Below are 16,916 nucleotides of genomic sequence, written 5' to 3'. Positions count from 1 at the left end.
TCAGAATGGATCTCCTCGTTGTGCATGGCAGTTTCTCTCCTCTAAAATGTAGAAAATTAATCTAAGTTATTTTTTCAGATTAGGAGTTCTACACAGATCCAGAGAAAGTACTTTTACTTAGTATTAATTACTCTTCAATTAGGAATAAAAATGTAGGTCCCCACTGTCTCTGCGAGGTCATGCGCAAACACAAATATTGCGGAAAATGCCAAAGCAACAGATTAACTGTCATTACTTAGCCAATATTTGCTTCCTGTCTTGGAATTGCCTTTTAAACATAAGGCTATTGAGAAACTTTCATGTTTTGTGGGTGATTTGCAGTCCCAGCCTCTGGAAAGAACAGAGACTTACTGTTCTGCTCAGAAAACAGGTTTTTATCCTGATTAGATATCGGGCTCTGAACTCTATGCTCTGTCTATGCTGACAGCACAAAGCTGCCTAGAAAATTCCACTTGCTTGCTACGCAGTGGAGCCTGTGAGTGTGGCTGTGTGTGCTGCAAAGTTGCCCTCTCTGTAGCCAGTGGGACTTGTGGTGCCTTGGCAAGGCCAGTGGGGTTGTAGATGCCGTGGGCAGCTGCCTTCAGGCAGTTTGCAAGCGGACAAGGAGCATGGAGCCTGCTACTAACCTGGAGTCTTTGTATACACAGATGTATCTGCACTGTCAGCTCGATTTACCTGTGTCTCTGTGTTGTGCTTTCCCTTGCTGCTTCATCTGTCATGCTAAATGCATTCACCCCTTGGAATAATGCCTGGGCCTCAGGAAAAGTGGCCTGTTGCTATGCTGCTCGTAGCTTGCTCCCTTGCAACAGCCCAGTGGTTTCCCTTGTATCCACACGGTGAAACATTTGTCCTCTTAGAGCTCCTCTGGTGCTAAGATGTGATCATTACTTTTCTGTGTTTGTTTGTGTAGGTCTTTTTGGTGTGGATCTTTCTTTTTGCTTGGAGCATCAGAAAGAACCTGAGGGATGGATTGAAGACTACCAGGGTGGCATCTTCATAACAAGTGGATGTGATAGAAGGGCTGATGTCAGGAGTTGAAGAGCTGGTTAGCATCAGGCAGGGGCCAATAAAGAGCAAACCTTCATCCATGACACCTTTTGGGAGTGATCTGTTTCCAGAGTTTCCTTTGGTTTTGTATGGAGATCAGTTGGTGCACTCAAAAAAACTCCCCAAACTCTGGGAAGGAAGTGGCAATTCTGCAATATCAGGCTATCACACCCTGAGAGAGGAGCTACTCCGGTGGGCAGCTTAGGCTTACCAGTTGTCTGCAACATGTGTGTGCTGGTTTGCACCTGAACTCTGCTCTGGTGTGGCCAAAGAGTTTTTTTAATATTGTGAAGGATATTTCACAGCCTTCAGCTGCTCTGACAGGCCAATCTGCTTCTCTTGGAGCTGAGGGCTTTATTCCTGACTGTACTTACAGCATCAGTCTCTCCCTTCCCTTGACAGCACTGTGATTTACACAGGAAAGCATGCTGCTGTAACCTGAGAGGAGGAAGCCTGGATTCATTTTCTTGCTCTACCAGCATGGCTCTGGTTCTTTTTGCTTACACATTATCACATGCCTTCCAGGTCTTGTCTATCTTATTTTGAATTACTAGCCATGAAATTCACCAGTAGAGATGCAGCTTCTGCTGTGAAAAAATGTCTTTGCAAGAAGTTATTATATCCTTACCCTGCAAGATGCTGCTGCCAGCCTTATGAATATGTCAGGAAGCTTATGCTTATGCAAAGCTGTGGTTAAAAAACATGTTACTTACTCCAATGGACATGGCTTCTCTCAAGAATTTTCTAGTATGGATTTGCCTTAAGCCTCAGCTTTCCCATTGCCACCTGGAGATGATAATGCTATGGTAGTTCTAGGAAGCCCTAAGAGCTCCTCACCAGGGACGTGAGTTTCATATGAGGCAGCACAGAATTACTGCTGCTCCTGCCCTGACCTCTGCCCACCAACTCTGGAAAACAGTAAGAGATTCCTAACCCCTTTCTTCACTTAGGCACAGCTGCAGCCTTTTATTGCTGACTCAGTAGAACAACTAAGTCTGACAGAATGAAGAAGGAAAAGAAAAATGATGTTTTGTCGTGGTCGTGTTTTGGTCTAGAAACTTCTTGACTTTTATAAGTGCATAGATGTAGCCATTCCCTTAGTCCCAACTAGAACCTTTCTTCCAAACCCCAAACTCATTTTCCCAGTGATCCGAAGAACTCGGCAGAGAAATTTTAGTTTGTTTTGCACAGGAGGTTTGCAGCTGACTCTATCAAGGCAGTAGCTTGTTGGAAGTGGAGAATTCCCACGGTGGGTTTGGTGCTGTGGGAACTGCAGGCAGCTTGCTGGCTCTCATAGGGTGGTGTGTCACAGCTGGGGAGTGTGGGGGCCATCCTAATTGTGTGTGACCTTTTTTCATCTCTCTGGATCAGTGCTCTGGAGACAGGACAGTGAATCATTGTGGTCAGGTGGAATGCAGCCCTGTGAAAAGAGAGCAGGGGAGTAAGCATAGATGGGTACACAGTGTTAACGCACAAGTAAGCATTAATAGGCACATAGTGTTAATATATGACTCACAAACCTGCTGGGAATGAAATGGGAGGTAATCTGTGTCCCACCTGTGCTATGTGAAAATTAAGGGAACTGAAAAGCTGTAGAGACCTCAGTGTATTTTACTTATTGGCAAAGGTCTGTTGACCTATGGGACAAGAGAAACATGATTCTGGTGTGTGAACAGTCTAGCCTGACCTGCTCTTTTCTGTACATGTAAGAGGTAATACCACAATGATGTGTATTGTCTGCACAACTTTGAAGGAATCTTCAAATAATCTACAAGGATTTTTATGACTGAGTCACTGTAAGGGGAACGTCTGTTTACCTCTCATAGCAAATAAGCACCTGATGTTCTATAGAATCAAGATTAGGATCAGATACTGTACCCCATGGAAAAGGTTTCCTGTTAGAAAATTGGATATAGTTAATTTATGATGGTAACTGGTGTTCTTTGTACGTTAGTAATTTGGTTATTATATGAGCTTATGACATCATTTATCCAAAACCTGTAAAAATATTGTACAAGTTCCTTAAGGTTTGGTGGGGAAATCCCCAGACTGTACTATAAAAGGCACCCTTTCTCCCTTTGCTGTCACATCTGCAGGCTGGGAAGATGAAGCACACACTGGTGGCTGTGCTTTTCCTCATGCAGGGCGTGAGTTCTCTGGCTGAGACGACAGCAGCAACAGGAGTGGTAAGATGGGGGTCATAACCTGAGCTACGGTGACTTCTTGTCTTCTCACCTAGTTTAGATTGATGAAAATTATTTGAAGTTTTCTGGAAAATTATTTTACAAATGTTGAGGTCTCTGAATAGAGAAAGTTTAAAGTATTCCTCCATCCTCCCCCAGCTAATGCATAGGGACTGCGTAATAAATGTAAAAGTGAGGCACAGGTTTAAAGTCAGAGTCAAATTCTGCCTTTGGTTAGATGAGTGCAACTCCCAGTGAGAATCTGAGTGGATATTAAATGCTCTGTGTAGCTTCTAATTAATTAGCAAGGGGTTATAGCAGGAACAGATCCTCATCTTTGATGTGGAAGGAACTGGAAGGTGGGAGCTTTCCCAGTTGCATGATTGCTGTCATACTCTGTGACCGGGTACATGAAAGCCATATTGGTTGGTTATTGTTGGATGCTCTCCCTCTTCCCTAAAAAACTGTATCTGGATGGGCAAGAGAGAAACTCAAAGGAGACCAAATCAATCAGAAAAAAACCCCACAATAATCCCCAACCAAAAGCTGCATCAAATTCAGGGGGGGAGGAGAAAACTTTGAAAAATGTGTTTTTAAAAGCAAAAAATTATATTAATGAAAGATAGTTTTGATTTTGTTCTGTCCTTTTTTTTTTTCCAATTTAAAATGTGGCTTCAGTTTTTCAAGAAAAGATTTTGTGAATATCTTAAGAAATTTTTCAAATGAAGCAAAGCATTTTGGTTTTGTTTGATCAAAAATGACTGCCTTTTTGGTATTTATTAGCTAAAATTTAAGAAAAAAGACATTTTGGCTCCTGGTAATTCTTCCTAATTTATCTAGTTTATTCACCAACCAGAAAAGTCCTGTGTGCCCCTAGTTACATTTTTCTTTAAGTTTGGGAGTGTTGTGGATGCAGGGAGTGAAGGTAGCACCTCCTGGGAAGGTGCTTTTATCTGCTCAAGGAATGAAAAGCTGCAAAATTCAAGATGGAGGTGTAAATATATGTTGATAAACTGAAGATAGAAAGTTAATAGGGGAAAAAGTCCTCCTTAGTCTGCTTAGCTTTAAGGTAGTCATGAGTTTGTGTAATTTGCACAATTTGGGATGCTCTCTGCCCTAACGCTGTTAATTGCTACCAGCTGCCCATCATGCTCAGTGTAATTGTATAAGCACACAAGTACCTGTTCAAGAGGGTTTATTTGACAAATTGTCCCACAAAGCTTGTTTACACTGCTTAATAGAGCTGCCCTTTGCCAGCCATTTGGATATCCCACCATCCCCTGGCTCAGGAGCAGGGTTCCAGCTGGGATTTGGGAAATGCAGAAACACCCAGCAGTGAGTGTCCTGTTGCAGGGGAAGCCCATTTGATGCTCCTTCTGTTACACCAGTTGACATTGAGGGTGTCTTGCTCCAGTTCCCATTTTGGCACAGTTTTTGGAGAGATCCCATTACGGGTGACAGTGTGCTGCATCACAGCAATGCACTGTGCTCTTCACACTGTGTGGGGCCGTGGTAACCCCCAGTATGGTGCCAGGGTGACAGCTGCTGTCCTTGCTGTGGCAGGAAGGCAGGCATTAGCCACAGATGGAAGTTAAAGGGAATGTGTATATTCTTATTGCTTATAAAGCTCCCAGGGTGGATCTGGCTGTATCCTTGGCAGAGTGGTGTCTTCTCCCGGTGCTCTCTCTCCACAGTGGGATGCTGTCAACTCCATGGTGCTAGTAGCAGAGTGGAACATGCTTCCCAGCCATCACAGCTCGCAGATTGACAGCTTGGTGTGAAAAGGGCAGTGAGTCCTCTGCTTAGAGGCTGGGGCATGAGCTGGGTGGTGAGGAGGGGACATTGCTGCTGGGAGGACAGCATTCTCTGGATTTAGGGCAGAGGGGCATGGCACTGTCCTTTTAGACTGCCATGCAATCTGCCACAGCTGCCCTTCACATCCTCAGCTCACACCTCCTGGACAGGCTGAGTGTCCCCTGCCTTGCTCTGGTCACACAGAGCCTTTCCTCAGGAAGAGGTGTCTGTGAAGTGACACTGTGCCCAGGGAAACTGTCGCCTCAGCAGCAGATCAGAAATGTTACAGTTGCTCAGGATAGCTCCCATAATAAAACCAAAGTGCTTTGGAGCTGCAGGATGGGGATATCTGGTGGGGAAGGGATGGTGCCATATGCAGAAAATCACACTAAAACAACCTTTCCTTTGCTTTTCAGACTGGTCATCTCAGTACGATGCTTCCATATCTGACTCAGCCTGGGAATACGAATGGCAAATTGCTCCCTTCCCCAAAGGTATAACCATTACTATTCTTCAATAAAGCCCAGAAAAGACAAAATTTAGGAATTTAATATAGCCCAGAAAAGACAAAATTTAGGAATTTATGTACTTTTCTTTTAATGCTACACAGTTGCTAAGTGATTTAACTCTGACACAGGCAAACCAGTTGTGCTGCCTGGAAGAAGCATTTTTGTGTTGTGTATCCAGTACGTAAGGAAGTAGTGAATCTCCAAAATTATCACTGCTGTTACCATGTCATTCAATGCCTTAAGGCAGATCCAAAATTTTGGCATTAACCTTGTAACTGCTGAACTAAACCAGAGACCTGAAACAGATGGGGCCCTGGGGATTTAATGCCAATGTGGCAAACAGTTTGGTGATTACAGTCTCCCCAAGGAAGTCTTCTCTCATAAACCAGAACAGAACCTTGAAGGTATCTTCTGAGGGGTCTGCCCACTTGTGGTTGCTGGGAGTGAGAAAATCTTGATTCTCCCTATTTTACCTAGTTAAAATATTATTAGCTATTTGACGATAGACGGACCTGAATCTTATTTCTGTGCCTTCTGGTACAGTGCTTAAGTTCATGGTCTGCAGATTTCAGAATTCAGTTTTTCTCTCATTCTGTCAGTGACTGTTCCATAACATGTTCACTATGGAGCAGATTCAGTGGGTCACAATTGCTCTCTATGGTCCTGCAGATTGTTGTCAAAAGGAGAGTTCGTCTAAAGCACACATTCAGCTTCACAGCAGATCTCTCTATGTCCAGGCAAGCCCAGTGTGGCATTTGGGGTGTGTGGAGGGACCTCTTTTGAGACAGAGTTGAGTCTCTGGCTCCAGTAGAGCACTTAGAAAGTTAAATGGAGTCAGGGCTCTCTTTCCGAGTCTGGTTAGCAGGAACCAAACTTTATCCATTTCCTTGCCCAGCTGAAGTGGCTTCTGTCCCTGCTGTGGCCCTGCTATGTTCTTTCTGTGGATCCCATTCTTTGTCTTGGGATGAGCAAATAGCTGATTTAGAGCTGCGCATATCACTAGGCTACAGTGACAGATTTCCTGATTTTCAGAAAACTTAGTAACTGCTTGCTCCTACTCCCTTTCTTAATTTGAAGGGATGTGGAGAAGGAGCATTTCTCATTGCTCCAAATGCGTATATGTAACAATTTTGCAGAGTGAAGTCTTGCTGTCAAGTCCTTGCTGTAGGCTAGGACAGTTTGCTCTCTTTTGAGCATTCTGTATAAATTATTAAACTTTAAAAACCGTACAACTCCATCAAAAGTAGCAGTCTATCTCATGTATTTTTCTACAGGATGAGGAAAGAAATTTTTGTTACATGCTTGTCATTTGGCTGGTATTATATTTTGATTGAAGCACTTATTGACCCAAGGGGCTTTTAACTAAACAATGCTTCTTGGTCATGTCAACATCATGATCCTAATGTTTGTAATGTCAGTGGAAGAAGGGAAGCAGTTCTGTCTGCCCAGGCTGTTTCCACTCTTTTGGGGAAACTGGTGGCTTCAATATAAGTGGCACTTACTGCAGTGAAGCTCTGCCTTCAACTCAAAGCTCCCTCTAGCTCAAATGTTAAAATATAATGATTGTTTTTCACAGGGAGGTTAAAAGCATGAGTTCAAGGGTTTTTTTTTTTGATATATCTGAATACATTTATGAATGATTTTTTTAGATCATGAAATAGGCAGGCTAAGTCTAGAAAACTGATTTGTATAATACAGTTGCGAGTGTAGTTTACAGCAGGGTGTATAATGCATACAAAGGTACACCACACACTATTGCTATACAATGTATAGCATACTCTCTCTTGTAGACATGTACTCATATTTGTGTTACACAATACCTTCCACACAAAAATTAGCATGCTAATATGCAACACTCTTGAAGAAGCTTCCATATGCTCACTAAGCCACATTTATTTCTTCTTTTGGTCTTTCCTATCTGTTCCTTTTTTATTGCTGAGCAACCTGCCTGCCATCCCAACCATGCCAAGGCACTGAGGAATCACTGAGGACTAAGTGACATAGGAACTAATTTTTCATAGTAATTTACATACTGGTAGCCATATCTTCAAAAATATGTGGAAACTTAGACATAATGTGTTCTCAGTGGGATTTTCAGAAGTGCTTTGTTAACCTGCCGGCAGAGAAATCAATGCAAGTTATGTGCTGGGACATTCTGGAATGCCATGAGATACTTCTCTGCTTCTTTTCATATTAAATGTTTTCAGCAGTCTGAGTGAAGTTTTAACACCCATGGTGCTTGAATAACACAGATAAAATGTCTTTCTATGCTTTCTTTCAAAATGATATGCATGCTGTTTGTTGTGGCTGCAGTAAAGAGGTTGCCAGAAGTGTGAACTGGGAGCATTCCTGCTTGCTGCTCATCTCTTTTTGGGCTCACAGATCAAGACAACTTTGGTGCTGGTCATCAGTGTGTGTTCTGGGCTGGTTTTTCAGTGAAAGCATTAGTTGAAAGCAACTGTGAAAAAGCAAGGGAAGAAGTGCTGAAATGTCATCTCTCAGGACATAGTTTTGTTGTTTGCTTTTTTATTTTTAAGAGGGAAAGAAAAAGAGAAAACACATGAATAACACTGGGATTTCTGCAAGGCAGAAGAGATTATAGAAAGAAGTGTTTTTAAAGAGCAAGTCTGTAGCTTTAAAATATGCAGCTGCATTGAAGTGTGTGCCAGAATATTTTAAAGTAACATCAAATACCTTTATTAATAAATTCGTGATAGGTTTATGAATTGGAAACATTTTGTGTACAAACAAAAAGAACTGTTCTGAACACACTCAGTATTCAGCCTGGTGTTTATGGACTACAGTGTGCCTTGGCTGTAAATTATGGCAAGATCAGGAGGTGCCAGCCCTGACCTTTCTGTCCCTCATGCACATTGCTTGGTGACGATGCTGTGAGCATGCAGACAACTGGGACAAGGCAATTCATGGGCAGGAGCTTTGGCAACTATCCACGAGGATGGATGGGCGAGCTGTGATGTGTGGGTGTTATGAGCAATATTTTGTAGCAAAATAAAAATATCTACCCTAGGCCAAACCTGCATATTTAATTCATCACCTTTCAGTGGTGTATAATTAAATGCATGCTTCTGTTTGCTGTGACTGGCTGCAAATCTTCAAATAAATGATTTTTTTTTAACATTCTCTGTTACTAGTTCTATTTCAGTGCTTTCTTCTCTATGGATGTAAATGACTAAATGATTTCTCCAATTTATATGAACAGAATAATAGCTGTATGACCTAACTTACTACATTATTATTTTCCTGCTGTTGCCTGCTTTTCTATATGCTGGAAAAGTTATTTCATTATCTGAGGAACATTGTTCATAAGACTGGGAAAGTAAGGACTATTATACGTCTCCATTTTTCCAATGGTAAAATCTTTAAAGCAATATTTAACTATTTTTAGAGAGATTTGTAAGGATGAGTAATAAAAATTGCTAGATATTTTGAGTTCCTTGGAAGAAAAAGGTGAAAGATGACTAATAAAGAAATTGTTGATCTCATGATTGACACAACTCATATTATTGCTAGACATTAATATGTACTGATTCTAGAGAAGAATATTAACACGTTTTTTCTTACCAATTTGTTTTTGCAGCTCTTTGCCAATGTGTCCGGCTCTGTGAATGATGAGGGAACTTGTCAGTGCTCTGTGTACTTGCCAGATACCACCTTTCCAGTGCAGAAGGCTGAGCAACTGGAAATTATAGCCACAACGCTCTCGGAGAAGTTTGAGGCAGAGCTTTCTAAAGTAAGGTGTTCCTTTGTCTTAAAAATAACGTTTGTATCTTTTCTTAAGAATGACTGCCTACAAAAATGTATAGCAGTGAGCATTTTTCTGTGCTGTGTCTTTAAAAGAGTGGGAAAAAGAGCTCCGTAAGAACAAGGAGAAAGGTGACTAAATCTCTAATCTTTGACATTGTAACATGTCATACATTTGAATATTCTCAGGTCGCTTTTCTAGGCCTTTTCAGCTAGAGGCATATGGTATGTTTTGGAAGAATGGTTATGTTTTTCCTCTTTTGGCTCAGTTCTATTAGTTTGTGATTGCTACACGATGCTATAGGAAGCCAAGCCTCCTGCTCTTTCATGTGTTATTATTTGTATCAAGCCAGCCAGATTGTGAGAAGGCAGTGAAGGGAAAGAGGAGAAAGGTCATCACAGTCCAGAGTGAAGAAGTAGGTGAATAATTGCCCCTTCACTGCTTCCTCTCTCACAGGAAAAAATAAAAAAAATTTTAAAAAATCATTCTTTTCAACATCTGATGCTGTGGCAGTGAGACTGCTGAATTATGCATTTCTGTTGAAGACAAACACTGCTTTGGTTGCTTGCTGCATGAATTGAGATCCATTTTTTGAGGAACTCGGGCAAACCTACACATGCTGAAGTGCACTGGGTGAAGCTGCCTATGAAGACAGGAGTCTGCTTTTGACTTTTTATGGTAGATAAATATTCAGGATTCAGATTGGGTGTCCAGCAGAAAGTGTTTTCTTTGGAAACCAAGCATCTTAAGAAACAAAGTGTCCTTGAATTAATCAGCAGAAAAGGCAAAGCATTAAATTATAAATTCTAATCATAAATATTCATAACCCTCCTCTGGTATAATCAAGAACAGATAAGAAGTTGTGCATAAAACCCACAACAACAGGCGTAGGATTCTGTGGTAAGATCTTTCAGTTCAAATAGTTTGTTTTGAAAGAGCTGGAGCTAGCAGTGAAACACATTCAGCTGTCAGCAGGCATATGAAGGACAAACTGACATAAGTCCTGCTGCCTCCAAGCGCAGGAGTTACCTGATCCCTTGGAGCATGGAAGTGCAGCTCAGGGTTCATGAGCCATGAAAACCCCTGAGATTTCAGGCCCCACTACTGTTCCCACTGTGGTCAGTGCCAGCATCTGAAAGTAATTGTGCTGGGGAATAGGATGAGGGACATGATTCCTAGCTAAAGAATCATTGGCATGATTCTTCGAGGTGGTTGTGTGTCACCTTTCCCAGTCTCTTGTGCTGGTGTAACCTATCTCTTACTGGTATTTTACTCAGAATGGTGCATGTTCCCTTTAGGCTAGTGCCAGGAAGATATGAGAGCATCTCAAGTGCTGCTTGACCTCTCTGTGTGGACAACCTCAGCTCTCCAATGAATTCAGACATCTTGCTCATATAAAAACACAAGTTACTGCTATAGATACCTAAAATAAGGTGTCCAGATTTGTACCTGGAACTCATCTCTAAATTCAGGGCAAGAACTCAGCCCCACCCTAGACTTTAATGTCTAGGTTGCCAGCTGGTGTCAGCTGCTGTGGCTGTTGTCACCCTTCCATGCCCAGCAGTGTACCACAGTGTAGACACTGACCTTGACTTGCAATTCTTGCTGCAGACAGTGAAAATTCCTGACCTAACTCAGGCTTCACTGAATTTCATCCTGTCGAGACCAATCAGCCAAGCAGTGTTACAATGCATCTAGTTGAAGTGTGACATATACTTTGGTGTGATATGGGCACAGAGACACTTTAGGTCAGAAATTGAATTTTGGTGTAAATTGATGTGTGTAAGATTTCTCAGTTATAATGTTCTATTTTTTATAGAAAGAAGAGAGTTTTTGAGCATTGCCTTATTGATATCTGAACTTAAGTATTCTGAGATCCTGTCATGCATAAATCTCCATGCTCAAAAGTTCTTTACCTTTCAAATTGTATAAAAATGCTTCTTATGCAATCCTGTATCTTAATTCAGTCATAATTATACTCATAGAGACCAGGAAATAATGAAATGGAGGAAACCCAAACTTTTAATATTGATCATTATTAGAAATGATCCTGAGCAAATTCCTAGGGAATTGCATTCAGACATAACCCAGTCTCACCACAGAAGTGGAACTTTCTACTGAATGCTTCCTTTTTTGGCTCTGAGAATCCATGCTTTTGTTGCTCTTCTAAAACGCCCTCTGAAACTCATGGGAACTTGTCCTGGATTGGAGCTGCAGGATTGGACCCTTTTAAGGATGCTTTCCATGTGCTAAAAGTCCCAGATAAACAACCTGATTGAATCATTAACCTTTTGCCTGATTGTTGGCTAATTCAAAAAGCAAGGGGGTCCTTTTATAGAATCAGCAGGCAAGGAAGCTTGCAGATAAAGAGATGCTCTCATGTGCCAAGTGAGTACAAACTGTAGGCTGAAAATACCAGACTAATTTTTCCTCTGTCGCATCAACCTTTGCCAGCATAATTATGATTACAGAAGAAAATTAACCTTTTAAAGCAAAGTGGAAATCGGCTGTTCCTCTCAATAGGAAAAGGGAGAGGACAATTCTGTAACAGGGATGGGTCAGTACATGATCACAAGGAGAGAAAGTGCCTCAGAACATGGCTCACAATGGCCACAACATTCTGACTTAACAGAAGCAGGGGCAAAACCCCCTGCTTTTCAAAACAGGTTGACCTGCAATGGAATTCTTCTCCATCTCAGAAGGCAGACTGCCAGCCTTGCTCCTTATGGATCTGTAGAAGTCAAACCTGCTCTAAGCCAGTGTCCTGGGCTGAATGATTTTAGAAAGTTGCTGGGTTTGTAATTTCTTTCTTATTTTCCCTCATTCCTCTCACATTTTTTTCTTTTACATCTTCATCTTGCACCTTTGTTCCCCCTTCTGTACTCTCCAAATGTGTGCTGGGGAAGTGTCTGCTTGCATGCTGCAAAACCTGTTTTGATAAATACCAGTTGCAGGTAAATGACACACTAAATGAGCATTGCAGATTTTTCCTGCCCTTTTCATTAAACGAAGGTGACAATGCTTGGAATGAGGAAAAACTGAAACTGAGGATTTTTCCCCTTATATGTTCCTCACATGGTTCAATTTTCTTCCCATAAGGGGCTAATCCAGGCCCTATGCACTCATTGTACCCTACTTGAGGCTTTTATGACAAATGCAGCAGCAATCAGTACCAGTTATTGATCTGTATCCCTAAAAATAGGATATGCACAGAAATTCTGTGCCAGCCTGTCAAGAGACTACAGGCAGTCTCTAGCAGGTAGGTGCAGTAGAAGAGCAGGGATTACAAGCTGCTTAAATCTATCTGCCAATCAACAGAGCAATATTGTGTTCTTTTTTCAACTGATATTTCTAAACCGCAGAAACTCCTAAACCAGATCTGAGCAGGCAGGAATCTCCGCACAGAGCATTGCAGTGTTTAACATATGCGCTGGATTTATCTGCAAAAGCAGTGTAGACCTGTTAGTGCAGCACTGCTGAGAAAATTTTATTTGTCCTATAATTCGCCAGGGGAGCTATTAGCTTAAGCTCTCTGCGACGCTGGTGTGGCTGTGCAGAGCACTGCAGAGTGATGGTGCTGGTTCAGGCTCAGCTATACTCTGCTGGATGCTGTTGACATGTCCTTAAATGACCTAGATGGTTGACTGAGTGAAAATCCTCTAATATGGGAGGAGAACTTGAGGTCTGCATTCTGCAGTCAAGGCTGAAATAACTATGTATGCCTTGTTCCAGCCCTCAGCATTTTGTCCAGGCTCTGAAAACCCTGGAGAAAACTTCTAATTCACAGGTTGCTCACTAATGAGTAGCCATCATTAATTCCAGCAGTCTGTTTATTTCAGTGGTTTGTAGATTTGGTCTGTATTGCATTATTATTACCAGTATTACTGTGAGAAAGTTCATTAATTATTTCCAGTATTACTGTGAGAAAGGTTATTAATACCTGGACAGATTTCCAGATACCTCTGTGATAGACATAGCTTCACACAGCAGTGCAATTTTGTTCAAAAATGGACTTGCTTCATACTTCTCAGGCTGTAATAATATCCTAACATTTGTTGTTGTTGTTGAACAAACTCTAGACCCACAGTTTAAACATTCACCTTTGAATAATTTTTCCAAATGATTTTTTACAGGTTGTCTTTCAACAACAAACTCATTTTGGTGATCATTAAAAGTGTGAGGTCCAAGAACTGCTGACTTTTCCAAAAGGATTGGTTCTTGCTATTCCCTACCAGATGATGGTGGCAGCTATGGCAAAGGATCCCAGCTATCACTGTTGCTAGCCAGTAACAAGGAACTAGGTCTAGGTCTTTCAGGCTGTTATTTTTTTGATTCTTAATTGTGTAACTTGAATTATATAACATTTGATTCCTAAATCAATGACTTGAAGTTATCCTGGCTTGATCTGGGAGATCTAGAGCATCCAGTGCTGTGAGCCAGGGTGCTTCTGCTACAGCTTGTGGAAACTCGACAGTTTTGAGCAGCTTGAAGCCTGGCTGCACACATTTAGAACAGAAGATCTGTTTCAAACGCAGATTTAAATACATGCAACTGAGCATCCTGGTTTTGGTGTATACTATGTATGTCCATGCAGGGCTTTTGTAGTGGCTTAAGATTGATGGTGTAGTTGTGCCATTATTGATAATTATACTTCTGAACAGAGGATTTACTCTTATGCTTCTCCTCCTTAATCCACATCCCTGTATAATTTACTAATTTCCATGCTATGAGCTCCCATGCCTCCTCTTTGGTACCCAAGGGATTCAAGCAAGATTGAAAGGAATTATTTGAGAAATGTGGTTTTTTTTCCTGGGTCCATGTCTCAAGGGCTACTGCCAGAGCAGAAAAACAGGGAGTCTGTGGTCTTCACACCATGGTAGGATTTCAGACAATGGGAAAGAAGTGTTGACTTTATTTTAATGTTAAGATAATGCAAGAATGCATGCGAAGATGTAGGGTAAGCCTTTCAGCTGAAGAAATAATAGTAATGGAAATTACAGTGCTGTAGATAGAGGCACAAATACCATCTGAGGGTATAAATATGAAGTTACTAGTGCAACAAGCTATTTACATTTATTCCTACTTATCTTTGAGATATAATGATATATGAAGCATATGGGAGAGAAATTATGCGCCTTTACCAAAGCGTTAAATTTCAAGGAACTAACATTTCTAAGGGAAGTCTCAAATCCATATAATATTCTTAACATTCTGCTTCACAATGCTTGTGCTGTGACCTTTATCTCAGCAGATATATGTGTGAAAATATATTTATCTGGACAACTATTTAATGCTTCAAAGACTGAAAAGGCTGCTATATAAATTACTCCAGCTAACGCCTGCCATAAATTTAACACTTTCATTTAAACCAGATTTGATTTTTAACACTCTGTTTAAATGTTTCCTCCCTGCCCAAAGAAAAGCATCAAATCAGTTCTGCCAATGTTTGACACAATTCAAATGTACACAGGGTGAAGTCCTATTTGGATTCAGAGTTAATAGGAAATGAAGTTGAAAAACTTGGGGATCCTTTATTGCATTTTGCAGCCTTCTCTGGTTGCTTTTGAGAGATAATACACTGTGGATTTCCTAATAAAATTTTCACCAATGTAAGTTCTTGGCACACTGAGGATAAAATTAGCTCACAGAGACAATATTGGCAATGAATTAAAAAAATGGAAGACTGTGAGTAAAATTCTGCCTTCAGTTATCCCCAGGCATTTCTGAGGGGATTTTTTGAAAGTGCTGACAATAAATATGGGTTAAATTTTATATTTTTAATGGATGTGATGATAATTAAATTTATGCATTTTGTGTGAATAATATATATGACAAGTATGTGGAAGATATGCATAGGGTACTCAGAAATATATCTATTTTATATATATATTTCTCAGAAATACAATAAGGATGTCAGCCAGCCTTGTCTTGTTTGCTAACCTGAATATGCATCTCTTTTTTTTCTTTCTTTCAGGTTAGAGAGTACTCAAAAAGAATTGAACTGTATCAACAGCAAATCCTCAATCTAACCATCAGAGTGCAGCAAGTGGAGTCAGGCAGTGTATCTTACACGGAGCTGGACTTCCAGTTACTGAAAGTGGAAATCAGTGACCTGGAGAGGCTGGTCGCTCAGCTGAAACCCAGCCTTGTTGGAAGCAATGCCATCGTTGAGCAAATATATTTGGAGGTATTGCCAAGGTTTTGATTAGCCACAGAGGGTTCAAGTACACAGATAGTCCATTCTCTCTTTAGTGTTTAGCTTGAGGAAATGCAGTCTGTCTCTACTGCAGCTAGTGGAATTATTTTAGCATTTCATCAGCATAAATTAAAAGAAAGCTTGACCTTAAATGTATTAACATCTTATTCCTTGGTATAGAGCACAGAAAAGTAAAGCAGTCCCAAAGCAAATGGAGTCCATTTTGGTTTTGCCAAATATCTGCCTGAAAATTAAAAGTTTTGCATAGTGTTAAAAACTCAAGCTGATTAAATTATTATAATAAATATTAATTTTCAGACCCCCATGCTTGAAAGCCTCTGCACTTTAATTTAGATAATTAAAAAATTAGCTTCTGGTTGCTAAGGCAGTGGCTCAATCAATAAGAAATCAAGAAGTGGTAAAGACTATCACCTTCCTAGCAGACTATAAATCACATTTTCAAAATTGTAGTTAATCACTCACCTAGAGAGAATGATTACTTAAGATGGAAAGTGAAATCTCATTTGCTCCAATGTCCTCTATATCATCAAGCAGGTGATTAAGAAAACTATTTATCTTTGCCAATAAAATTTGCAGATACTTTTGTAAGGCCGGAATAAGTACTTTTTATGTTTAACAGCTACACGCCCAAGACTCACTGGATAGTTTTCACTATGACTAAAATAACACTATTTTTGCACACTGTTACACAACTTAGTCTTAAAGCATATCTTTGTGGCTATGTGCTCTGCTGGAAATGTCAAGCTGAGGCTATGAGCATAAGGCCTATTTCTTAGAACCATTTTCTGTAGTGTCTTCTGTGGTCAGCCCTGCCTGCAAATATCTGTAAAATAACACTGGCATTAAACTTGCTGTCTTTTTTCCCCTCTAGATTACCAATCTGACTATACTGGTAAATGAACTAGAGTCACTGGACAAAAACAATGTCCTCGCAATTCGTCGACAAATTGTGTCCCTGCAGAATCGGTTGAAAGAGTGTGAAGAGAACGCAACCAGAACTACACCACCTCCTTATTTCCCACCAGGTAAGCATTTCTGTTGGGTAACACATAAGGGGTAATATAATACATGGTTAGAACTGTAAATGCAGAGACTTCCCTTTGTTAATATTAAATACAATTGTAATGATAACTGTAAATGCAGAAACTTCCCTTTGTCAATATTAAATACAATTGTAAGGATACTCCTTAGCTCTTGAAAAATTGAGCTGACAGCTCCTAATGTTTCATGAATGGTACAAAAGGAAAATGAAGGCAGGACTCAAATTCTTACAAACACAGCAGCTTTTTACAGCTAGAAGGAGTTTGTCTTCCATCTCGCCTATAGTTTGAAAAGCGAATCTCTATTCTATCCCTCTTGCCCTTTTTTTTTTTTTTTCAGAACAATTACCTGTGGCAAATGTC

At 40.6% G+C, this 16,916-nt stretch overlaps 1 protein-coding gene across 15 annotated transcripts in view; it reads left to right on the top strand.

Moving 5' to 3' along the window:
* The window catches only part of OLFM4 (olfactomedin 4), a 50,827-nt gene that overhangs the window by 24,469 nt on the left and 9,442 nt on the right, over positions 1–16,916 (top strand). For 14 of the 15 annotated variants that reach the window (XM_064713832.1, XM_064713886.1, XM_064713823.1 and 11 more), the window contains 5 exons: positions 3,144–3,233; positions 5,441–5,518; positions 9,132–9,284; positions 15,271–15,483; positions 16,385–16,538. In XM_064713832.1, the coding sequence (XP_064569902.1) occupies positions 3,144–3,233; positions 5,441–5,518; positions 9,132–9,284; positions 15,271–15,483; positions 16,385–16,538 (688 nt within the window). Of the gene's footprint in view, positions 1–910; positions 1,041–3,143; positions 3,234–5,440; positions 5,519–9,131; positions 9,285–15,270; positions 15,484–16,384; positions 16,539–16,916 lie in introns of those variants that run through there. The other variant, XR_010440412.1, reaches the window with a different exon arrangement.

Source organism: Zonotrichia leucophrys, chromosome 1 (genome assembly GCF_028769735.1).
Source record: "Zonotrichia leucophrys gambelii isolate GWCS_2022_RI chromosome 1, RI_Zleu_2.0, whole genome shotgun sequence".
NCBI lineage: Eukaryota > Metazoa > Chordata > Aves > Passeriformes > Passerellidae > Zonotrichia > Zonotrichia leucophrys.
Note: the sequence above shows the minus strand (reverse complement) of the source record. Positions and strands in the feature narration are given on the sequence as shown.